Source organism: Oryctolagus cuniculus, chromosome 1 (assembly GCF_964237555.1).
Source record: "Oryctolagus cuniculus chromosome 1, mOryCun1.1, whole genome shotgun sequence".
NCBI classification, from domain to species: domain Eukaryota; kingdom Metazoa; phylum Chordata; class Mammalia; order Lagomorpha; family Leporidae; genus Oryctolagus; species Oryctolagus cuniculus.
In genome coordinates, this window is record NC_091432.1 from 224651 (window position 1) to 248466 (window position 23816).

Consider the following 23816-nt stretch of genomic DNA (forward strand, 5'->3'; position numbering starts at 1 on the left):
GCGCCGCCTCCGCGTCAGACCTTTCTTCCCGCCCCAGCCTCGGTGGTTCCCGCCAACGGGCGGGGCGGAGGGCCCCGGAAGCCGGCACAACGAGCACTTCCGGGTCGAGGAGCGCGCGGCGGCGGCGGCGGCGGCGGCGGCGGCCGAGTGGCGACCGGGCCTAGTCGCGCCTCTCGCTCGGGCGGCGGCGGCCAGCGCTGGAGCGGCCGCGACTTGCGAGGTTCCTGGGTAGGTGCGGCGGCCGGGCGGCCCTCGGGTCGCGGCGGCGCCGGGCGGCCGCGGGCGTCGCGACGCTTTGTGTGCGGCCTGCCCGGCGCGGCGAGGCCTGCGCGGCGGCGGGTGATAGGCCCGGGCGGGCGGCGCGGGGAGACCTCGCGCGCAGCCCGGGGGGCCGTCGTCGCGGCGGCGCGGCCCCTGGGTGGGCGGGGGGGTGCGGGGCTGGCCGCGCCCCGGGGCCGGGCTGGCGGGGACGTGGCGGGAGCCTCTGGCCACGCCGTTTCCCGCTCCCGGCCGGCCGCGCGCGCGGGCTGCACCCCTTGCGGGCTGCACGGCGTTGCGGGGAGCGGGCTCGGCCGTCCGGGCTGCGCAGACGGGAGGAGCGGGGCGAGCGGCGCCGAGCGGGCGGCGGGCCCGGGTCCCGGGCGCTGCTCGGAGGTTGCGCGCGTGTCTGGTCGCAGCAGCGGCGGGGTGGTGGCCGGCTCCGAGCGCCGCGTGTTGGCTGCTGGCCACCTGGCCGGGCGCTGGGGCTGGCCCGAGGCTGGGCCCGGGCCCTGGCGTCCCTTCCCCCTGCGGCGGCGGCTGTGGACTCGGAGTAACAGTAGGGGGCTCCCTGCCGCGCCGCGCGGTGCCCGGCGGCTCGGGGTTCGTCACAGCCCCGTGTGACCTTGCTGGGCCCCCGAGTTTCTGCCGAAGTCGGCGTTCGCGATCGCGAGGTGTGGTGTAGGCTGGCGCGGGCGGGGGGGGGGGGGGGGCGCCGGGGCTCTGGCCGGGTCCTGGCGCAGGCGCGCCGCCGGCCTCGTTTACTCCTGGTGGCTCGGCTCCCCGAGTCGGAGAAGGGAAATGCCCTCAGCCCCCCAAATCTGAGGGCTCCGCAGCCCCTCCCCTGAGCAGGCCGGGGCCGCGCTTTGCTCAGAAAAAGCTGAGGGCCCCCGGCCCGGCCGTGGGGGCTCCCAGGAGCCACGGAGTTCCTGGGGGCCCCAGTGGTGGTCTCGTCCTGGGTGCTGGCTCCTGGAGGCTGCCCCAGGCGCTGGCACTTGGCCCCTGTCCCGCTGAGGGCACAGGGAGGCCTGTGCCGCGGGGGTCCCGTGGGGCTCGGCCACCCGCCCAGGTCCCAGACCCCATCACTGCCCTGCTGACCCTTTGGCAGCTCTTCGAGGCAGAGGAGCTGGCGGCCACGTGCTGTGGCTTTGACCTTGTGGGGCGCACCCCGGCCAGGCCCCAGGACTCCACAGCTCTGCCCCCTGCGTGGTCTCCAGAGCTCCCTGCTGGATGCTGGAGTGTGTTTGCCTCCCTCGGCTGTGGCACTCCAGGGCGGGGAGCAGGCGGCCAGAGATGGGCAGATCCTCTTAGAGGACTGCTGGTTCTCCCCTCTGTGCCGCCTGGATGGGCTGCGCCCGTCGCCTGCCGCAGAGCAGCAGGTGTGCAGACCCCGTGCGGTGGGGCACCCGCAGCCAGCAGGGGCAGCACCTCTGTGTCAGGAGGCGACACTGGAGCCCTCGAGCTGGCCTGAGCCCAGCGCTGCCTGCCAGGGGTGGGACCCCGAGCCAGAGCTTCCCCTCCGCGTCTGACCCAGTGACAGGCTCGTGTCCTGACCCCTTGGCGAGCAGAGCTCCCTTCAGGGCCACCTGGGAGAGGAGGTACACAGCATCCACGGGACGGGGACCAAGGCTCGGACTGGCCTGCAGCTGGGACCTGGTGCAGCGGGAGGGCTGGGCCCGGGGCGGTGCTGGGCTGCTCCTGTCGGTGTCCCCTGTTCGGACTGGCCGTGCAGAGCAGGCAGGTCAGAGCCCCAGTGCGGTGGGCTTGGCCCCTGCCTCCCTGCTGTGCACCCGGGGGATTGGGCGGAACCTCAGGTGTGTTGGTCAGGCGAGTGGAGGCCAGGCCGGCCGGCCCCGGCGCAGAGCGGTGTGCCGGGGAGGTGTGGCCGTGTGGCGTGACAGAGCCGTGTGCCGAGGGCCAGGACTGCTCTGCCCTCAGCTCTGGGTGGGTTCTGCTCCTCGAGTGCTGCCGTTCAAGGGGGCTTTGCAGCTGGCAGCTTGGGGCTTACCTGGCTCGGTTCCCTTCAGAGCTGGACTCCAATGTACAGCGATGGATGACGACTCCCTGGATGAGCTCGCGACCCGGAGCCCAGGGCCAGACGGATGCCCGCCGGCCAGCGACACTGGTGAGCCCCCACACAGGGGAGGGCAGTCTCCCAGAGCTCGTCTGTCTGTCCATTTTCAACTTCTGTTCCCTAGAAAACTGATTTTGGGTTGCGGAGTAGTGCATAGCTTCCTTTTTGTTCTCACACGAGCTACATAGAGTGAAAGGAGGCAGCTCTTCCTATCACTGCTCCCTCCCCCACACCTGGGGCAGGTGCCCCCCCACACACACACCTGGGGCAGGGGCCCCCCCCACACACACCTGGGGCAGGTGCCCCCCCTCCCAGCTGGGGCAGGGGCCCCCCACACACACACCTGGGGCAGGTGCCCCCCCCACAGCTGGGGCAGGTGCCCCCCCCCACACACCTGGGGCAGGGGCCCTGCTGAACACAAGCCTGCGTGTGCAGAGCGGCCCGGCTGCGCTGTGGCCTTGGCTCTGACGTGGCCCTGGCCTGTTTCTCCCTGGCGTCTGGCAGAAGGCAGCGGTGGCAGCAGCGAGGGCTCCGAGGACGACACAGGCAGCGAGCACGGGGACAGCAGTGGCAGAGAGGATGAGGCAGGGGCCTCTGAGGAGGAAGAGGACGAAGACCTGGGAGACAGATACGGTGAGATGGCGGTGTTCGGCTGGGCCTGTCTGCCCCTTGCTTGGGGTGGTCCCGCGCGTGTTTGGTGGAGGGAGGGGTTCCTAGGGCCTCCCCAGCTGCACTAGACGCCTTCCTCATGTCACTTGGGGCCACCATCCTGCAGAGCTTCCGAAGCTTTGCTCTGGCCGCCACAGCTCTGCGTGGAGTTGGCTGGCCCCACACTGGCCGGTTTCCTGTCGTGGGACCATCCGGCAGCCGGGTGCTTTTTTCTGGACCTGCGGGACGCTCACAAGTGGCTGAAGGAAATCTCTTGATGGGGTCGGGCCAGCCTGGGGTGGTCCCTGTTGCCGGGTAACAGAGCCCTGGAGTGACATCCCAGCACCCTGGTGCAGCCAGGAGTCACGGCCACCTCTCTGCATTTGCCTGTGGATCCTTCTTGGTGCTTTTGGGTGCGGTGTGGGGGAGGGTGGCCATGCTAGGAACCTGCTCTGCACACCTGGGAGGAACAGGAGCCAGAGACGTGCGTCCTGCCTGGCTGTTGGTGCGGAGGGGACCTGTGCTGGCCCCCGGAGTCCTGACCTTGCTCCCGGGCTCAGGTTTGAGGGCCTGGTGTACTGCCCAGCCAAGGTCCCTGTTCCCGTGTCTTGGCAGGGAGGTCGGCTCGGGGTCAGAGCGCAGCCCTGCAGGTGCACAGTGTGCTTTGTGCCCACCAGGGCCCAGGCTCCTGAGCCCCGCACAGGGCTGGGAGCTCTGGGGCCGTCCACGTGGGCACTCCTGTCTGCGTGGGCTGTGACGTGTCTTCTTTTCAAGGTTCCGAAGACTCCGAGGAAGATGCGGAAGCCGTAGTGGCTGTAGTGGATGCTCAGGGGAAGTTGGAAGCCAGCGGCGCGTTCAATTCAGACGATGACGCGGAGAGTTGCCCGATTTGTCTCAATGTGTTCAGAGACCAGGCTGTGGGGACGCCAGAGAACTGTGCCCATTACTTCTGCCTGGACTGCATCGTCGAGTGGTCCAAGGTAAGATGGCCCCCACGGTGGTTCTCGGCCTCCAGGGAGCCGTGGGCGTCCAGGGCCACCCTGTGCCGCAGGCTGTCAGGTGAGTGTGGTGTGTCGGGTGACGAGGCACAGGAGCACACGGAGAAGGCACCGCTCTGTGCCGGCCGCGGCGGCCATCGGAGGGTGAACCAACGGCAAAGGAAGACCTTTCTCTCTGTCACTCACTGTCCACTCTGCCTGTCAAAAAAAAAAAAAAAAGATCATGTTTTTGTTAAAGATTTATTTGTTTGAAAGGCAGAGTAGCAGAGGCAGAGAGAGAGAGGTGTCTTCACCCACTGGTTCATTCCCTAAATGGCCACAAATGCCAGAGCTGGGCCAATCTGGAGCCAGGAGCTGCCTCTGGGTCTCCCACGTGGGTGCAGGGGCCCAAGCACTTGGGCCATTTACTGCTTTCCCAGGCACACAGGCACGGAGCTGGATTGGAAGCAGAGCAGCTGGGACTTGAACCGGTGCCATCTGGGATTCCAGCGCTGCAGATGGCGGCCTTAACTGCTATGCCACGGCACCAACCCACTCAAGATCGTTTGTAAAGTGGGGAAAACACAGGGGGGCATCGTGGCTCAGTGAGCTAAGCCGCCGCTCGGGGTGCCAGCATCCCCTTTGGGTGCTGGTTCGAGCCCAGCTGCTCCGCCTTCGGGTCAGCTCCCTGCTCACGTGCTGGGAAGACAGGAGGTGACGCCTGAAGTGCTCGGGCCCCTGCACCCACGTGGAGACCCAGACGGAGTTCCAGGCTCCTGGCCTTGGTCGAGCCCTGCCCTGGCTGTTGTGGACGTGTGGGGAATGAGCGAGCGGATGGAAGATTCTCTCTCTCTCTCTCTCTCGTGCTGCCTTTCAAATACATCTCTTAAAAAGGAAAGACAAAAGGAAGATTTTTCACGTTAAGGTTCACAACTGCTGAATGTTAAGATCAAACTAGAATCAGGCTGAGAGCAGACCCAGTCCCAGGAGTGTGCTGGGAACAGCCTGTGAGCAGGTGGGGTGGGGCTCTCCCGTGAACACGTCCTGCCGGGGTGCCGTGGGCTGCGAGCACGGGGAGGTGCCTGCCAGACGGCTCAGGTGAGAGGCGGCCGTGCGTGTGCCCTAGGCTTTAAGGGGACGGTGCCTGTGAAGTCGCCCTGCAGTCCCGGGTGTTTCCCGAGACCCAGCCCAGGTGGGCCGCTGCGAGCAGTGCCTGGCTGGCTCAGCTTCTGGGAGGGAAGAGGCCCCCCAGCCTGCAGGGTGGGGCAGGCGGAGTGGAGTGCACTGCTGGGAGGCAGGCAGGGCTCGTGGAAACTCCTACAAGATGTCTGTGTCATGTGAGGTGGACAAGAGGCCCTGGAAGTCACTGGAGGCGCAGCGGCTTCGCGGGAGCGCGGCACTCGGGAAGGGCGCCCGGGTGGCCGGGGTCGGGAGTCCTGGGAAGCCCCAGTGCATCCTTCCTGCTTCCTCTCTTCTCCCTGCCGAGACTGCCGTGCTGCAGGGCAGAGCCACGCTGGGCCCTGGCCCCCTGTGCAGGACCCGGCACACACGGCGGGAAGGGAGGTCTCTGCCTTCAGCGTTTCTCCTTTTCTTTTCTTTTCTTTTCTTTTCTTTTCTTTTCTTTTCTTTTCTTTTCTTTTCTTTTCTTTTCTTTCTTTCTTTCTTTCTTTCTTTCTGCCTTCAGCGTTTCTCCTTTTCTTTTCTTTTCTTTTCTTTTCTTTCTTTCTTTCTTTCTTTCTTTCTTTCTTTCTTTCTTTCTTTCTTTCTTTCTTTTTTTTTTTTTTTTTTTTTGAAAGAGTTACACAGAGAAGGAGAGGCAGAGAGAGAGAGAGGTGTCTTCTATCCCCTGGTTCACTCCCCAATTGACCCCAACGGCCAGAGCTGTGCCGATCGGAAGCCAGGAGCCAAGAACTTCTTCTGGGTCTCCCATGTGGGTGCAGGGGCCCAAGGACTGGGGCCACCTTCTACTGCCTTCCCAGGCCATAGCAGAGAGCTGGATGGGAAGTGGAGCAGCTGGGACTTGAACCGGTGCCCATGTGGGATGCTGGCACCGCAAGTGGCAGCTTCACCCGCTACGCCAGAGCCGGCCCCGTCTACAGGATTAACAGACGATGATTTGCAGGGTCCTGATCGGATTGTTGTTGCTTACAGAATGCCAATTCCTGTCCCGTTGATCGAACAACGTTCAAGTGCATCTGTATTCGAGCCCAGTTTGGTGGCAAAGTCTTAAAGAAGGTGAGTGTAGGTGCCGGCGCGGAGAAGCCCCGCAGCCCTGTGTGCCGGCCCTGTTTGCAGGGAGTGCTGGCCACCACCCCTCAGGGGCAGACTGCAGCACCCTTGACAGCCTGGGGTGGGCTGTGGGCCCCGGGTGAGACAGGTGGGCAGCTCCTGGCTTCTCTGGAGCCCTAGCGGCTACAGGGGGCCGGAAGAGGGGCACAGAGAGGGGCTCTGGGCGCGTCTGGTTGGCCACCCCTCACTGGTGCTGCAGGAAGACGGCCTCTGTCTTTGTGCACGTGTGTTTGCTGATTCCCCACCTTGGAAGGCAGAGTTAGACAGCAGGGGGAGAGACCTTCCATCTGCTGATTCACACCCTAACGGCCTCAAGCAAGAACGTGAAACTCCATCTGGTGTCTCGCGTGGGTGCAGGGCCCAAGCACGTGGGCCATCTTCCGCTGCTGCTTTCCGAGGTGCACTAGCAGGGAGCTGGATCCAAACTGGAGCAGCCGGGACTCAGATGGTGCCCTTGGGTTACAGCCGCCTAACCCGCTGTGCCGCAGCGCCGGCCTCCCTGCAGAATACAGGAGGCCACGGAGTAGGCAGACGGCTCTCTCAGGTGCGCTCCGTCCTGGAGGCCTGGGTTCTGTGCCGCAGTGTTGGCTTGGTTGTGGTGCGCGGCTCCTTGCCTGTTGGAAAAGGAAAAGGTCTCAGTGACTCCAGATGCAGCCCTGGGAGAGACTCCCCGTCCCCGCCCGGCTCTAGAGAAAAGCTGACCTAGCGACCTGGTTGATGGGTTCCAGAGAAAGAAGGGGCGGTGTTGTGGGTGGGGTCCATGGTGTGTGGGGAGGGGTCCGTGGTGTCAGAGCAGGCACGAGTCAGGGGCTGTGCCTCCAGGAGCAGCAGCAGCCACAGCCTCACTGGTTTGTTTTTGTTTTTGTTTTGTTTTTGACATTTATTTATTTAGTTGAAAGACAGGGTTACACAGAGAGAGGGACGGACAGAGTGGTCTTCCATCCTCTGGTTCACTCCTTACATGGCTACAGTGGCCAGGGCTGGGCCAGGCTGAAGCCAGGAACCTATGTGGGTGTGGGGGCCCAAGGACTGGGGCCACCTTCTACTGCCTTCCCAGGCCATAAGCAGGGAGCTGGATGAGAAGTGGAGCAGCCGGGACTCGAATCAGCGCCCACGTGGGAGCCGTGGGAGCCGTGGGAGCCGTGCTCTGCATCCCAGCCTCAGTCTGAGCTCCTGCGATGTTGAGGGCGTGCGGCCTCCCGCTGCCTCCTGTGCTCCACACCTGCAGGGTCTGCCTGCTGCGTGCTGCTCTGCGGCCTGGCTCCCTGCCCCGGCCACCGTGGGACAGCAGAAGGCGGCTGGCGCAGGGCTCCCTGGCTGTGATGTGAAGTTGCCCGGGTCGTGGGGGGGTCTGGTGCGTGACCAGCACTTGTGCCTTCAGATCCCCGTGGATCGCGCAGAGGCCCTGGAGGAGGAGGAGGAGGACCCGACCTTCTGTGAGGTGTGCGGCAGGAGCGACCGTGAGGACAGGCTTCTGCTCTGCGATGGCTGTGATGCTGGGTGAGGCGCTGCCGGGCCGCGGCCGTGGGGCTGGGCGTGCAGGGCTCCAGGTTGTTGAGTCCCAGAGACTGACAGCTGCCACTCACACTTCCCCTTCTCCAGAAACCACGCACATATCACATCACAAAAAGAGAAGTAGGAGAGGGGCTGTGGGGCTGGCCAGGAGGAGGGTGGGCCGGCGCTGAGGGCTTCCAAGTGGGGCTGGGTGCCTGCGCCGTGCTTGCCAGGGGTGAGTTGCACACAGCTGCGTGGTGGCCAGCGCTGGCCCTGCAGTGCTGTGCGTCCCTGTCGCCTCCTGGGCCTTTGCCGGGATCTGAAGGAATTTCCTGCTGTGAACTTGTGGCCAGAGAGTCAGGGCCTTCCCCTCAGGGCTTGCCTCCCGCGTGTGCTGAAAGGGTCTGGAACCTTCTCCCAGACAAGCAGTCTGTGTCAGGGTTTGGGCACGCAGCCTGGCGCTGGCGTGGGAGGGCCCCCCACACCTGCCTCCTGTGCTTTTGCTGGGGACGGGCCTCTGTCCTCAAGTGGCTGCCTCGTTGGTCTGCTGAGACGCCCTTGTTGCCGGTCACTGGCTGACCGCTCGGCCTGGGCTTTGTCAGCCCTTGTGCTTGGACTCCAGTAGGCGGAGCAGCCTTCCTCCTGTCTCCCGAGTGGGCTCAGCCAGGGCCCCGCAGCTGCCGGCTGTGCTGCTGTTGGTGTGAGCTGGGGGCAGGGCTGACGAGCAGAGCTGGCGACGTGGTCTTGGGGGCTCTGGTCCGAGGGTGGTCAGCCCTCAGAGCTGCTCTCACAGCAGATGAGGCCTTCCGTGCTGACGCTGGCCCTGGAGCCGCCGGGCCTGCGCAGCTGGACACCCCCTGAGGGCATGTGCCGCGGGGCTCGGCCTTGCCAGACGGCAGAGGTGGCTGTGGGCTCGCACCACCGGCTGAACTGCCCTTTACCCTTTACAGGGAGCCTCTGGGTATCACTCTGAACTCCTTCAGTCAGTGTCTTAATTCTGGAAGCTTCTACAGTGACTCTTGGATTTTTACAGCGTTGTGTATAAATTAGTATGTTCATTTTGTGGACTTGAATTATTTAATGGATAAAACCATTCAAGTACAAGGAAATCCTGATGATCCAAAACCATGAAAATTAATATATTCAGTGTGATTTTTTTTATTTGGGGGCAGAGTTACAGGTAGAGGGAGAGACAGGCAGATGCCTTCCATCTGCTGGTTCACTGCTCAGATAGCCACAGCGGAGCCGGGCTGATCTGAAGCCAGGAGCTGCTTCCGGGTCCCCCACGCAGGCGCAGGGGCACAAGTGGACCACTGTCCGCTGCTCCCCCAGGCCGTAAGCAAGGAGCTGGATCAGAGGAAGGCGGCCACGTGGGGCTCAGGACACTGCGCCAGAGCGCCCGCCCCTCATTATTCCTTTTAAAAGGTTTATTGGAAAGGCAGAGAAACTGAGATCTTAAATCTACTAGTTCAGTCCCCAGCTGGCTACAGCAGCCAGAGCTGGGCCAGCCTGAAGCCAGGAACCAGGAGCCACATCTGGGTCTGCTCCATGGGTAGTGGGGCCCGAGCCCTCGTGCTGTCTTCCGCGGTTCCAGCCGGATTGGCAGTGGAGAAGCCGGGACTTGCACCGTCGCTCCCCTATGGGACACGGGTGTCCCGAGTGTGGTTTAACCTGCTGCCACCACACTAGCCCCATACTTGATTTTTGGAGTGGAATTTCAAGTATTCTGACAGACTCCTGTTAGGGGCGCCCCTCTCAGACCACTTCCTGCCAAGCTGGATTGAAACAGTTACAAATAAAACCATAGTTAGGAGATGGGATGGTTTGCAGGTTGGGAGGGTGATTATGGGCGGAAGAACTTCTATAAAAAAGTTGTACTTTTGAAATTTACATTTATTAAATAAAAGTTTTCTATTAAAAAAATAATTTAAAAAACCCATAGTTAGGCAGCATCTGAGTTTGCTTCCTGCAAAAACCAAACCAGACCAAAAACTCTTCCTTAGCCCATAGTGAGGTGCCGGCCTTTGAGTTTCCCAGGACCTCTCTGAGTGGCAGCAGGTGGGTGAGTGGTGGGAGGTCTCAGCAGAGCCCTCACGCAGAGCTCGGGGCTCGCCCCTTTCCCCAGGGCCCCGCCTGCTGTCCTCTCCTCAGGGCACGTCCTGCTGGGGGCCCAGTCTCCAGGCCTCCGCGCAGGGACTGGGAGGGTCCTCTGGCCAGCACGCAGGACTCCTGTCCCTCTGCTCTCCAGGTACCACATGGAGTGTCTGGAGCCCCCTCTCCAGGAAGTGCCGGTGGACGAGTGGTTCTGTCCAGAGTGTGCCGCCCCTGGAGCTGCTGCCGCCCCTGCCGCTGGTGAGGCCCTGCCCTCCCTGTCGCTGCGTCTACACCCCCAGGGTGGACGTCAGGCTCAGGGTTGAGGTGGTGTGGAGCACTTGCAGGTCTTGCCGTTGCACTGCTGCCGGGGGTCATGGACTCTGGGCTTCCAGGCGTCAGGTCCGGAGGGCCTGGCCGGGAAGCCCTCGTCCCTCCCGTTGCCCTGTGGGGGATGGCTGTGCTCTGCCCGCTCGTCTGGCACTGCGACCCAGGGCTTGCTTTCTTCCAAGATGCGGGTATTGTGAGCGAGGAGGAAGTCTCCCTGCTGCTGGCCGACGTGGTGCCCACCACCAGCCGGCTGCGGCCTCGCACAGGCAGGACCCGGGCCATTGCCAGGACAAGGCAGAGTGAGAGAGTGAGAGCGACTGTGAACCGGAATCGCATCTCCACGGCCAGGAGAGTTCAGGTGGGTGGGCTGACCCCGACCCCGGGCCTCCCCTGGCCAGAATGGACTTGGTGGAAGAGCTGGGAGGGATGTGAGCAGGGGAGCAGCATGGCACACCTCGTCACCTCTGCCAGAGACAGCTCAGCAAGCCCAGCGTGGGGCTTTCGCCTCGGAGCCGCAGGGCTGGGAGCTCCTCCCACGTGTGGCAGCCTGAGCCCCGCCCAGCTTGCTGACCACAGGGCCACGGCCGAGCTTGGCTCTTTGTTGTCTCCTGGGTGCCATAAGCCCCATTCTGTGGCTCCTCCCTCAGAGCTGCTGCTCCCACCCTCCCCAGGAGGAGTAGGAGGGGAGGGTGCTTTCTCCCCTGAGGTCAGGTGTCCACCAGTGGGAGGGAAGCCCTGCCCATCACCCACGCCGCCCCGCCTGACCTGGCGCCTGTGTCCAGCACAGCCTTCGGGAGCTGAGCCCGCCTGAGCCTGCTTCTTTGACGCCTTCCCAGCCCCGCTGTCCCCGGGGTGGTCCTGGGCCCAGCTCCCAGGGGAGGAAGGTGGTGCCAGCGCTTGGGCGTTGTTGCTGCTCTGGCTAAGCCCAGTGGGCCTGGTCAGGGCTGTGCCGGGCTGGCAGGGGCACTGACCGACACATCCTTGCTGTGCAGCACGTGCCGAGGCACCTCATGTCCTCTCTGCTGGAGGAGACCATTGAGGCTGTGGCCACTGGTCTGAGCACCGCTGTGTACCAGCGTCCCCTGACACCACGGGCCCCCGCTAAGCGGAGACGGAAAACAGGTAAGCCTGGCGCAGCAGGTGGCCGCCGGCAGCCCTGCCCTGCAGGCCAGGCTTGTGGTCATCCCCGTCCTCCTGCAACGTGATTTTCTCAACCAAATGCGGTCATGCCTTGGCTGCCAGCCCACCCAGGGTTGGCAGTGTTTGGGTAGGAGAAATTGCACCTGTGCTAAGTACGTGGACTGTCTTCCTCGTCTAACAGTGGAGCAGCCAGGTCATGAGCTGGTGCCCCTATGGGATGCCGGCGTTGCAGGCAGTGGCTTTACCTGCTGTGTCACAATGCCAGCCTTTGAAATTTTATTTGTTTTCACTTTATTTGAAAGAGACAAATCTCCCGTCCACTGGTGACTCCCAAATGCCTACAGCAGCTGGGACTGGGCCAGTGGCCAGGTCTCCCACTGAGTGGCAGGGACCCAAGTACTTGAGACACCAGCTGCTGCCTCCCAGGGTGCGCTTGAGCAAGCCGAAGCAGGGCCTCAGCACTCGGGCTCTGGAGGAGTGCGGGGGTCCCAGGTGCTGACATGGCCCCTGCACCACACGCCCACCTCTCCATGCTGTCACCCCGCACGTGCCCGGCAGCTGCTGCCTGCTGGGGCTGTCTGCGTGGACACGGCAGGGGACACCAGTGTGGCCCTCGCCCCTCCCCAGCCCCATCCTCTGTGCTCTCCGGCGGGGGCGGGCAGGGCCCAGCTCGTGGTGAAGCGAGGTCCTCAACGACCTCTTTGTAGGAAGACGGAAGAAAGTGCCCGGGAGAAGGAAGACCCAGTCCCGGCCGTCAGTGCGGAGCAAGAAACGCCAGCACCGCGCGAAGAAGAGAGGGAGGACCACGAAGGTAGAGGGGGCTCCACTGCCACCACGCGTGGTGGTGGTGTGCTGTGCCCGGGATGGACGCGGGGCTGGGGGCTCCACTGCCGCTACGCGTAGTGGTGGTGGTGTGCTGTCCCCGGGATGGACGCGGGGCTGGGGGCTCCACTGCCGCCACGTGTGGTGGTGGTGGTGTGCTGTCCCTGGGATGGACGCGGGGCTGGGGGCTCCACTGCCGCCACGCGTGGTGGTGGTGGTAGTGGTGTGCTGTCCCCGGGATGGACGCGGGGCTGGGGGCTCCACTGCCGCCACGCGTGGTGGTGGTGGTGTGCTGTCCCCGGGATGGACGCGGGGCTGGGGGCTCCACTGCCGCCACGCGTGGTGGTGGTAGTGGTGTGCTGTCCCCGGGATGGACGCGGGGCTGGGGGCTCCACTGCCGCCACGCGTGGTGGTGGTAGTGGTGTGCTGTCCCCGGGATGGACGCGGGGCTGGGGGCTCCACTGCCGCCACGCGTGGTGGTGGTGGTGTGCTGTCCCCGGGATGGACGCGGGGCTGGGGGCTCCACTGCTGCCACGTGTGGTGGTGGTGGTGGTGGTGTGCTGTCCCCGGGATGGACGCGGGGCTGGGGGCTCCACTGCTGCCATGCGTGGTGGTGGTGGTGTGCTGTCCCCGGGATGGACGCGGGGCTGGGGGCTCCACTGCTGCCACGCGTGGTGGTGGTGGTGTACTGTCCCCAGGGTGGACGCGGGGCTGGGGGCTCCACTGCTGCCACGCGTGGTGGTGGTGTGCTTTCCTGGGATAGAGGCAAGGGTGGGGGGCAGCAGGTCAGTGGCACAAATGGCCACTGTGCGGCAGAGATAGGGCTGGGACAAGGTGTGTTCTAGGCCCTTGGAAGCGGTATGTGCTGAACCTCCTGGAACTGCAGCTGGGCTGGAGGCTGAGCTGCCTTCTGTGGTCACAGCTGATCGGGTGCCCGTGACGCTGAGCCTTGGCAAGACTGTGCCTCCCAGCAGAGAGGCCACACAGGCGGGGGTCTGACTGGACACTGCATCCTCAGGCTTGCCCTTGCTGGGCTGTGGGAGTCCTCATCCTGTACCCCGACGGGATCCTGGGGTGCACACCTATAAAGCTGTCACATGCTGGACGTACCCATTGTTCAGGGGGCTTTCAAGACATTATTTTTGGGGCCTGCGTTACGGCGCAATAGGTTAATCCTCCACCTGTGGCGCCGGCATCCCATATGGGTGCCTGTTCTAGACCCGGCTGCTCCACTTCCAATCCAGCTCTCTGCCATGGCCTGGGAAGGCAGTGGAGGATGGCCCAAGTGCTTGGGCCCTGCACCCGCATGCGAGACCTGGAAGAAGCTCCTGGCTTCGAATTGGCACAGCTCCAGCTGTTGCGGCCATTTGGAGAGTGAACCAACGGATGGAAGACCTTTCTGTTTCTCCCTCTCACTGTCTATAACTCTACCTCTCAAATAAATAAAATTTTATTTAAAAAATACTTATTATTTTTAATTTTTTAAGATTATTTATTTGAGAGGCTGAGTCACAAAGAGGTCTTCCATCCACCTTTTCACTCCCCAGTTGGCCACAATGGGGATCCAAAGCCAGGAGTTTCTTCCAGGTCTCTGACATGGGTGCAAGGGACCAAGCACCTGGGGCATCTTCCACTGCTTTCCCAGGCCACAGCAGGGAGCTGGACTGGAGGAGGAGCAGCAAAACCTCAAACCAGCACTCACGAGATGCTGGCACCAAAGGCTAAGCCTTAACCTGCTGCGCCACTGTGCCTGCCCCAAGTTTATTTATTCTGAAAGAGTTACATAGAGGAAGAGAGGTCTTCCATCCAACTAGTTCAGTTCCCAGATAGCCGCAGTAGCCAGTGCTGGGCCAGGCTGAAGTCAGGAGCTTCATCCAGGTCTCCCACGTGGGTGCAGGGCCCAAGCACTTGGGCCATCGTCCACTGCTTTCCCAGGCCATTAGCAGGGAGCTGGATCAGAAGTGGAACAGGACATGAACCAGCGCCCCTATGGGATGCCAGTGTTGTAGGCAGCAGCTTAACCCTCGGCCATGACACCAGCCCCAGTCAGATGTTTGTACCTTTATTTCTTTTCATTTTATCTGAAAGGCAGAGACCGACAAAAAGAGTTCCCGTATCCGCTGGTCCACTTCCCAGTGCCTGCAAGAGCCTGGGCTGAAATCTGAGCGTTGTGTGTGGATGGCAGGTTCCCAGCTACTTGGACCACACCCTGGGGCCTTCCTCCCCTGCTTTCCTCAGGGGGCTGGATGGAAAGTGGAGCAACCAGGACCTGAACTGTCAACCATGCGGGATGCCAGCATCAGAGGCAGTGGCTGGGACCAGTATGCCACAGTGCCAGCCCTGAATTCATGTATTGATTGAGTATTCAGTTGAAAGGCAGAACTACAGAAAGAGATCTCCGTCCTTTGGCTCCCTCCTCAGATGGCTGCGACAGCCAGGGCTGAGCCAGGGCAGCAGCAGGAGCTTGGAGCTCCCCTGGGGTCCCCACACGAGCGGCAGGGGTCCAGGTTCTTGGGCCGTTTCCTGCTGCCTTCCCAGGTGCACCAGCAGGGAGCTGGATTGGAAATGGCGCATCACCGGTGGCAGCCTGGCCTGCTGCACCACCGTGCCGGGTGTGGACTCCTGCTGGTGGGCCTCGTCCTCTCCTGTCGGAGGCAGTGGACACAGGAGCTGGTGTCCGGCTCCTCCCACATCAGAGTCTGCTCTGCTCGCCGGGCTAGCTTGCTGCAGAGCTCACACGGGGGTTGGCACCTGCACCTGGGTGGGAGACCTGCACTTGTTCTGGGCCCCTGGCTGTGGCCTGGCCCAGCTCTAGCCCCAGCTGTTAGGCACTTGCGGTGTTAACCAGCAGATGGGAGCGCTCCCTTTCTGGTTCTGTATCCGTCTCTCTGCCTCTTAGGAAAGAAAGAAAGAAAGAAATTGTAATGATGTTCCAAGCATGCCTTGATATGACAACACGCTTTAGTTGCAGTGGGGTCTTGGGCGTGTGGTCTGATGATTCGTTTAGACAATCCTTGCAGTGAGCAGGGTGTGTGCCCCAGGTGCACTGCCGTCCCAGGTCTGTGGCCACCTGCGTGCACGCTGGGCCCTCAGCCTGATGGGGCCTGGTGATTTGTTGATGTCCCCTCCCTTATCCTCAGGCCCTGGAATTCCAGGATATTTTAGGGTTATCTGCTTCATCCGCCTTGATGTGTTGTTTCTGCCATTCCTTCTGGGGACCACGGTCCAAGCAGCCGGATGATCAGCGAGGGCCGTCTTAGTAACTTGGGACTCGTTACAGTCAGGACGATGGTTGGAATCCCTGTCTGCCCAGGTGGTTTTTGTGGCCAGCTGTCAGTCACCAGTTGATTTTGTTGTCTGCCTCTGAACACAAAATGCCACCTGGAAATGCTCACGGTTGCCCGCTGGGGACCTGCAGGGACTGGCGGCTTCTGGCCTGTGTGCAGCCTTTGCAGAGCCATCGGCGTCACGTGCTGTCTCTCTCCCACTTCGGTGCAGAAGGAAGTCACCACGCGCTCCCGCATCGCACGGACACTGGGCCTTTGCAGGCCGGCCCGCGGCACCTGCACGCCGGCGCTGGCCAGACCCCTGGAGCCCTCGCTGAGTCTCGTGCCAGCAGACATCGGGGCAGCCCCTCTCTCTGTGTTTGGGGACCCCTACGAGCTGGACCCCTTCGACAGGTGACTGCACAGGGTGACACGTGGGCACACCAAGGCCGCAGACTGTGTATATCGAAGGCTGTGCCGCCAGGGCCAGCACCTGGGTCACCTGGGGTCACCTGGGGTCACCTGTTTCCCTTGGTCCTTGTCTTCCTTCTAGCAGTGAGGAGCCATCTGTGAGTCCCCCATCGCCTCTGAGCGCCAAGAGGAGGGCTCTGTCCCGCTCCGCCCTGCGGTCTCACCAGCCCGTGGCCAGGCCGGTCTCCCTGGGGTCCTCCAGGTATATGGCCACAGAGGCTTCTGGGGGAACCCGGGCGGGGCATGGTGGTCCCAGGGCCAGCCGCCACGTGGGCAGTCTCTGGTCTGAGCACCTCCCTCGGCTCTTAGTGGGAAGCCCTGCAGCCAGTCCCAGGCTGGACAGAGCTGCAGCCACGTGGCCAGAGCTCCCTGCCCCAGCCGTGGGCAAAGCTGCCTGGGCAGGGGCGGCCCCGGGAGCCCCTCAGCACCCTGGGCCAGGTCTCCTCTGTGGCCCCGTAAGGCTCCGGAAGTGTCACGGCGGGTAGCAGTGCTCCTCTTCCTGTCCCCACCTCGGGGAGCTGCTGGGTGCTTTCCTCTGGGAGATACTGGGGGTGGCAGTTGGGGGCACAGGCCAGGCACCCCCACTCCTGGGCACCCATTTCCTGTCAGGCTTGAGGGCCACAGTGCAGAGGCAGTGTTGGCAGGGCCTGCCGGGGTCTGTGCCCACAGGTCACACCTCCCCATCGGCACCGCGGAGCCTGACACAGAGGCGGCACCCACGCCCGACCTCCTGGGGAGCATCCTCTCGGGTCAGAGCCTGCTGATGCTGGACAGCGCTGACGTCCTCATCCACCGGGACGGCTCCCTCAGCGCCAGGACGGCAGGTGCGGCAGGGTCCCCAGAGTCCCAGGCTCGGCCCGAGGGGACAAGTGCTGACGTGCCGCTGGGCGCTGGCACTCAGGATGTCAGTGTCCAGTGTCCTTCACTGGGCAGGCGTCAGGTGCTGATGGCGTTGCCAGTCCCTTGGCGCCTCCTCGCCTGTACTTCTCGGCCACAGCCAGCATGGTCAGGCGTCAGGGTTGAGCCGTCCAGGCCGTCAGCCCTGCCCTGTGTTCTGGCCAGGCAGCCCCTCCGATCACGGCCTACCCTGTTGGGCATCTGGGACACAAGTAACCCTATGAAGCAGGAGAGGGTGTCGGGGCGGCAGTGGCCATTTGTGGCACCGCAGGCTTGGGAGCAGCCCAGACATTCACATGTGCACAGCGCTCTCTGCGCCGGCCGCCGGGTGCACCACGCGGAGCGGGTCTGGTAGAGGTGTGGCGAGCACCCACGCTCCAGCGAGGAGGTAGGAGGTGACTGCCTTGGACTTTTGTTTTTCAGCCCCAGTTTCCTTTCAGCGGAACTCGGCTGGTCCAGCCAGAGCGGAAGGAGGGTCCAGGCCCACAGGCAGCCTGCTGCCCAGACTGCCCTCCTCAGGGGGCCCAGCCCACCACCTCTTAGGAAGCAGGCCACAGAGCCTGGGGTCGAGTGGTCCAAGCCGCCCAGCCCTGCCCTGCACCCCTGTCCACACTGGGCCTCCAGTAGGGCCGGACTCCTCTGCCATCCCTGGGTCAGGGCCTGGCTTGAGACTGACTGGCAGCTCCCGGATTAACGGCTCCAGTAAGCAGGTGTCGGCCCCACCCAAGCCCTCCAGTAGTCATTCTAACTCTACACCCAAAAGCACAGCCCCAGGACATCCCGTGAAGCCAGCCCCCAGGAGAGCCAGCATCGCTGACCTGCCCCGAATACCAAAGATCCGACGGGGCGGCAGTGGCCCCAGCCCCAGCCAGGACTCGGCTCCAGCCCCTGGGCAGAGGGTCGAGCTCCCCAGCGCCTGCATCAGCCGTCTGACAGGGAGGGAGGGCCCCGGGCAGCCAGGGCAGGGCACCCGGGGAGAGGGCGAGCCTGGCAGCAGGGGCCCCCAGGAGCCCAGCTCGCACACGGGCAGCTCCCGGCCCCCCGCCCCCAGCTCCCACTGCAGCCTGCCCCCACTGGGGCCTTCCAGAGGGAAGGGGGTCAGCTCGACCTTCGAGAGCTTCCGGATCAACATTCCCGGGAACACAGCGCAGGCCAGCAGACTCTCCAGCCCTGGCTTCTGCAACACATTCCGGCCGGTGGACAGCAAGGTGCAGAGGAAGGAGAGCCCTTCCCCCCTCTTCTCCATCAAAAAGACAAAGCAGCTCAAGAGCGAGATCTACGACCCGTTTGACCCCACCGGCTCCGACTCGAGCCCCCCCAGCAGCAGCCCCGAGAGCCTGGGCGCCAGCCTCCTGCCCTCCGAGATCACGCGCACCATCTCCATCCGCAGCCCGAAGGCGCCCCCCCTGCAGGCCGTGCGCTGTGTCACCTCCTACACCGTGGAGAAGGTCTTTGAGACGGAGGCCGAGGCCTCCCGTGGGCCATCCTCTGGCACGCTCAGGCTCAGGGGTGCGGGGGCTGCTGAGGAGGAGCCCACGGGGAGCCGGGGTCTCGCCTCCCCGGCCCCTGAGCCCTGGGACGAGGACAGGGGGCCCTGTGACACCTTCTTTGGCTCTGAGGAGCGGACGGTGACCTGTGTGACTGTCCTGGAGCCAGAAGGTCCCCCCAGCCCCGCTGTGCCACAGGAGACCACCCACAGGGTTGTGGAGCTCCGATCCCCGTCACGCTCCCGCTCCCGCTCCCGCTCCAGCTCCCGCGGCAGGAAGAAAACCAAGAGGAAGCGGGTGGCCCGGGAGCACCGGAGGACACGCTCTGGGACCCGCTCTGGCTCCAGGGACAGGAGCTCGCGGTCAGTGTCACCAGCGGCAAGTGAGGACCCCTCCAGGAGGCACCGGGCCAAGGCCAAGAGCCGCAGGTCTTCCAGCGAGCGCTCGAGCAGCCACGAGAGAGCCAAGAGGAAGAAGGCCAAGGTCAGGGGCAAGGACCGCAGGAGAGACTCTTGGGGCCGAGGCCACAGAAGGACCCGGTCACGCTCGGGGAGCCCCGGCAGCTCCTCCTATGAGCACCGTGATGGCAGGAGAAAGAAGCGGCGGCGGTCGGGGTCCAGGTCTCGGGGGCGGGAGTACTCCCCCCCCAGCAGCCTAGAGAGGGGCTGGAGGCATAAGCACCAGCGGGAGAGGAGCCGCGAACGGCCGGAGAGGAAGGACAGTGCTGCCCGGCCGCGGGAGAGGAGGAAGTGGAGGTCACGGTCCCCGAGTGCCGAGCACAGGGGCCGGGAGCCCCCACAGCCACGTTCCCACGAGAAACGGCCCCCAGCCAGGTCTCCAGAGAGGAAAGTGACCGTGCGGGAGGCTTCCCCGGCACCTCCCCCGCAGGAAGACCCCCCAGCTGGGCCAGCAGCCCCGGTGCAGGCGGATGCCACTCCACAGGGCGCTGTGGGCAGCAAGGCCCCTCCGCAGGACACCCCTGTGCTGGACGCGCTTGATGACCTGGACTACGGGGACTCCGTCGAGGCTGGCCACGTCTTCGAGGACTTTTCCAGCGACACTGTCCTGGCCCAGCTGGACGACATGAGCTCACCACCTTCCCCTGAGAGTACCGACTCCTCCCCTGAGCGCGACTTCCCCCCCAGGCCTGTGCAGCCCCCAGCCAGCTGGCCGCCTGACAACAGCCTGGCCATGGCCGTTGCTCAAGGGGAGGCACCGCTGACCCGCGGGGAGGACACGTCCCAGCCTCCGTCCCACGTGGGGGGCCCCCAAGAGCAATCACTTGTGCAGGACACAGCTGGGACCGACGGGGCACAGGACTCCCTGGGTGCAGCCCCCCTGGAGACAGGGGGTGTCCCAGTGGTGGCCGGGCCTGAGCAGGCCTCCCAGACCCCCCTGCTGCGGTCCCGAGCCCTGGTGAAGAGAGTTACCTGGAACCTTCAGGAGCCGGAGAGCAGTGCTGTGGCTGAAGACAGAGCCCCGAGTGAGTAGGGCGTCCCCTGGGGGGCGTGGGCAGACGCCGGGTCCCTGGGGGTGAGGTGGGCAGGGCAGCCTCCGCCTTGTCTCACGGGTCCCTGTGTGTGGTCCCTCAGGGGCCCCACTTCATCGGCCACAGAGACCCCGGGAGGGGGCCTGGGACGTGGAGGACGGGGCCCCTGCCGTGGTGACCGTGGCAGCGTTTCCTGAGCCACCGCCTCCCAGCCACACGTTTGCAGATCCTGTGTTCCTCAGCGGAGACCCCTCTCAGGTGGGTGTGGCATGGGGCGGGGCCCCTGGGTCGCTGGCCGGGGCCGGGTCCTGTTGGGCCCTGCACTCAGCGGGTTTCTCTCCCAGGTTTACAGCCCCTACGTGCCTCCCGCCCTGGCCCAGCCCTCAAGCGTGCTCCCCTGCGTGCCAGCCAGCCAGCCCACCGTCCAGTTTGTCCTGCAAGGGAGCCTGCCCCTTGCGGGCTGTGGGGTGGCACAGAGCCTGGCCCCAGTGCCCACCCTCCTGACCACAGCCTCAGATCCGGCCAGCCAGGCCACCACCAACAACTCGGAGGAGGGGACCGCGTCTCTCAGGCCGGCCCCAGAGAAGACCAAAAAGGAAGAAGTGAGTGCCCCCCCCCCCCGGCTCCGTGCCGTCTGGGAGAAGGTAGATGTGTGGGAGCTGCCCGGCCCTCCCTGGGGCAGGGCGGCGGCGGCCGTGTGGCACCGGCGTGTGGGCCTCACGGCCTGTGTGCTCGCCCTAGTACATGAAGAAGCTGCACATGCAGGAGCGGGCTGTGGAGGAGGTGAAGCTGGCCATCAAGCCCTTCTACCAGAAGAGGGAGGTGACCAAGGAGGAGTACAAGGACATCCTGCGCAAGGCGGTGCAGAAGGTGGGTGCCGGGCCGGGCTGGGGCCAGGGGGGCAGAGGGCACCCGGTGACTGTCCCTTTCCCCAGATCTGCCACAGCAAGAGTGGCGAGATCAACCCCGTGAAGGTGGCCAACCTGGTGAAGGCCTACGTGGACAAGTACCGGCACATGCGCAGGCACCGGAAGGCCGAGGCTGCCGACGAGCCGCCCGCGCAGGGCGCTGAGGCCTGAGGCCCCGGGACGCCAGCACTGGGGCCCGGGGCTGCTCCTGTGGCTCACAGGGACTGGGCTTTTTAACGTGTATATTATAGATACACTGTTTCCACGCGGCTCCTGCCTTGTCTGTGGGACCCCAGTGCTGGGCTGTGGAAGACGCCCCCAGGGAGGCCGCACAGCCACGGCACACTCCCTGCAGGCTGTGCTGTCCGGCCTGGCAGGCCGCTGCCCGCAGTCCCCACACCACCCCGAGTCGGACAGCACTGGTTCTCGGGTTCTTTATTGGGGGCCGGCTACCCCAGCTCCATGAGGAAGCGCTCAATGTCGTCGTACAGGCTGTTGGTGCTGGACAGGCACAGGCTCAGGCTGCCGCCGTCCAGGGAGGACACGCCCTCCCGCTGCACCCCCTCCAGGTGTGCACGGCACAGCCACGGCTCCAGCTGCAGCGAGGGCACACGTCAGGGGCCGGCGTCCACGGGCGGGGCCCTCCACGTCCCCTCCGGCACCGGGGCTCACCTTGACCAGGACCAGGCTCTTGTCTTTGGGCCTGCTGGCCGACAGGTCCTGCCCGAAGCCCAGGTAGATGGTGTAGCGTGGGGAGTCCTTGCGCCGCCGTGCCCGGAACTCTGCCAGCTCTGCCAGAGGTGGCTGTGGTGAGCCCGGGCGCCACTGAGCGCAGCCCCCCCCCCCCCCCCCCCCCCCCGTGTGTGTCTCACTGACCTTGGAAGAAGGTGCTGAAGTCGAAGATGGGGGTGTGGCAGTTGCGCGCCAGCGGCCGGGCGGGGCTGCAGGGGCGGTCGCAGCCCAGGGGGCCGCCCACCTCCCAGTACACCTTGCACTTGCCCATGCGCAGGGCCCACAGCCCCCAGCCCCGCAGCTCCAGCTGCAGCCCGGGCGCCACGTGCCGCAGCAGCTCCTCCGTGTACCGCAGCTGCTGCTGGTCCGCCAGCTCAGCCGGGCTGGGGAAGGCCACCTGCTGTGGCCCTGCCCCTGCCACCGCGGGGCTGGGGGGCCCGTACAGGAACACGCAGCTCGGGCGCCCCACCACCTCCTGCAGCACCGTGCGCCCCTTGTACATGATGGTCACGTCCAGGACGCCTGGGCTGGGCTCTGTGTGCAGAACGCGCTGTGAGCAGTGGGGGCCTGTGGGAGGCAGGGGCTGGGGGTGCTGTCCGGGGTGCTCACCTGTCATCAGGGCCCGGGCCGGGGGCTCTGGGCTCAGAACGCCCTCTGCTGTGCACGCTGGGGACACTTCAACAGGGAGCGCTGGGCCTGAGGAAGACTATGGTAGGCACGGCCACTCTGACCCAGCCGTGGCCAGCACCGCGCGCACTAGGGCAGCCCCTCCCCCAGGCAGCGACACCCAAGGGTTCCCTCACCCAGAGCCTGTGGAGGGGCTGGGTCTGCCCCCCACTCTTCCCCCAGGCAGCTCTGCAGAGCCTCCAGCAGGATGTCCCCGCAGGGGGCGGCCGCTGCTCCTCCGGCCAGGAATGGCGTGGGGGCCCCGCCCTGCGGGTGAAACAGGCCAGTAAGCAGCTCCGAAGCCCCGCCCCCGCCCCACCCCCGGAGCCGGGCAGCCTGACCACCTGTGTGGGTGGGGCATCTTGGAGAGCATCTTCCTCCTCCACGCCTGGGTCTTCTGAGGGGGGAGCGGAGCGTTAGAACCCTGCGGCGGGCTGGCCGCGACCCTGCCCCGGCAGCCTGGCCCTGGGGCCTCCCTCACCTCTCCCGCGCGGCGTGGGGCTCAGCTCGAACACCTTGTGCGGGTCTGCGGGGTCCGTGGAGTTATCGCGCAGCATCACGAAGCGCCGCGTGCTCTTCAGCGCGCAGCGGAAGTTGGTTTTCCAGCCAGCGCGCTCAGCCGCTTCTGGGGGCAGCTGGTCACCTTCGAGGCGGCTGGGCGGCCACCTACCGCGGGCCACCGCCCAGGCCTGGGGGGAGAGAGAACGGAGACCCGGCGAGTCCGGAGCAGCCCCCCCCTTCCGACGGGGCGCGCGCCGGGGGCGGGGGTCCCACCTTGAAGATGCGCGCGTCGGCTTCGCTCAGGTCCCTGCGCGCGAAGTGCTTCCAGGGCACGCGGAAGCGCGTGCGGGCCTCGTTCAGCCAGCACAGCCCCTCGTAGCGGCCGCTGCTGACCTGTTGCAGGAGCCACTCCCCGAAGAGCACGCGCGGGGGCCGCCTGTGGCGGAGGAACCGTGTGGGTCGGGGAGGACGAAGGGAGGGCTGGCCGCGCAGGTGGGAAAACGGCCGGGTGCTCACCCCTCGGGAGCGGAGGCCATCGCTCGGACACGGGCACAGGGCGCGCGGTCCCGTCCGGGGCAGGGGTGGCCGCAGGTAGCGGGGCCAGGTGTCGCAGGTGTGACCCAGGTGTTACAGGGGTCACAGATGCGGGTTGAGGGCTTGTAGCCACCGACGTCAGTGCGGCGGGGTGGCTACAGGTTGTGACTACAGATGTGGCGAGTGCACACACGTGGAGTCACAGGTGTTGAGCCAGCGTCAGGTCTGCACGGTGGTCGCAGGCCGGACCCTGCAGAGGCCGTGGGAAAGGCCGCATGAAGGGGGCGGGCCCGGAGCCGCCCAGGAAAACGAAACCACAAGTCGCCGGGAAACGAAACCTACACGGCGGGCCCAGCGCCCGGCAGCTTCCTGCCCTTGCCCCGGCCCCCGGCCCCCCTGCCCCAGCCCCGGTCCGATCCTCAGCCCCCCGGCCCCGCAGCGCCATCAGCCACCCCGACCCCCCACCCCCGTCCCAGCTCAGCCCAGGCCCCCGCTCCGCTTGGGCCTGCAGGCGCCCGGCCTGGTTCAGCACCTCCCGGCACCGCTCCGACGGGAGCCCTGTGTACCTGGACGCCGGAGCCGCCGGGACGGAAGAGTGGTCTCAGCGCTGCGGCCAGCGCGCGCTTTTATGCGGGGCAGAGGGGTCACGTGCGTTCTGTGGGGGCGGGCCCGGCGACCGCAACGCGGAAGTGGGCGGTCTGGGGCCGCGCGGGCCCGGCTCTCCGCAGGTCAGGCTGCCTCC

At 65.1% G+C, this 23816-nt stretch overlaps 2 protein-coding genes across 4 annotated transcripts; one reads left to right on the forward strand and one right to left on the reverse strand.

Annotated features, from left to right (window-relative positions):
- The first annotated feature begins 65 nt into the window (after window positions 1–65).
- PHRF1 (PHD and ring finger domains 1) lies at window positions 66–20904 on the forward strand. Of its 2 annotated transcripts, none has more exons than XM_070054068.1 (18): window positions 66–228; window positions 2286–2383; window positions 2837–2965; window positions 3755–3960; window positions 6109–6192; window positions 7628–7746; window positions 9989–10092; window positions 10344–10519; window positions 11154–11283; window positions 12009–12112; window positions 15622–15803; window positions 15943–16062; window positions 16530–16684; window positions 17181–19727; window positions 19837–19991; window positions 20078–20335; window positions 20475–20603; window positions 20669–20904. In XM_070054068.1, the coding sequence occupies exons 2-18, from the start codon at window positions 2308–2310 to the stop codon at window positions 20810–20812; spliced, it is 4818 nt and encodes a 1605-aa protein (XP_069910169.1). In that variant the 5' UTR covers window positions 66–228; window positions 2286–2307; the 3' UTR covers window positions 20813–20904. The 2 variants fall into 2 exon arrangements, with proteins under 2 accessions (XP_069910169.1, XP_069910212.1); XM_070054111.1 differs by having other exon boundaries at window positions 15946–16062.
- A 155-nt stretch (window positions 20905–21059) lies between these two features.
- On the reverse strand, window positions 21060–23776 carry IRF7 (interferon regulatory factor 7). 2 transcript variants are annotated; one of them, XM_070055166.1, is made up of 10 exons: window positions 23641–23776; window positions 23057–23324; window positions 22814–22976; window positions 22521–22728; window positions 22384–22433; window positions 22177–22306; window positions 21983–22069; window positions 21518–21907; window positions 21314–21432; window positions 21060–21237 (listed from the first exon to the last, which is right to left on the reverse strand). In XM_070055166.1, the coding sequence occupies exons 2-10, from the start codon at window positions 23074–23076 to the stop codon at window positions 21091–21093; spliced, it is 1314 nt and encodes a 437-aa protein (XP_069911267.1). In that variant the 5' UTR covers window positions 23077–23324; window positions 23641–23776; the 3' UTR covers window positions 21060–21090. The 2 variants fall into 2 exon arrangements, with proteins under 2 accessions (XP_069911267.1, XP_069911224.1); XM_070055123.1 differs by having other exon boundaries at window positions 22384–22436.
- Window positions 23777–23816: the final 40 nt, after the last annotated feature.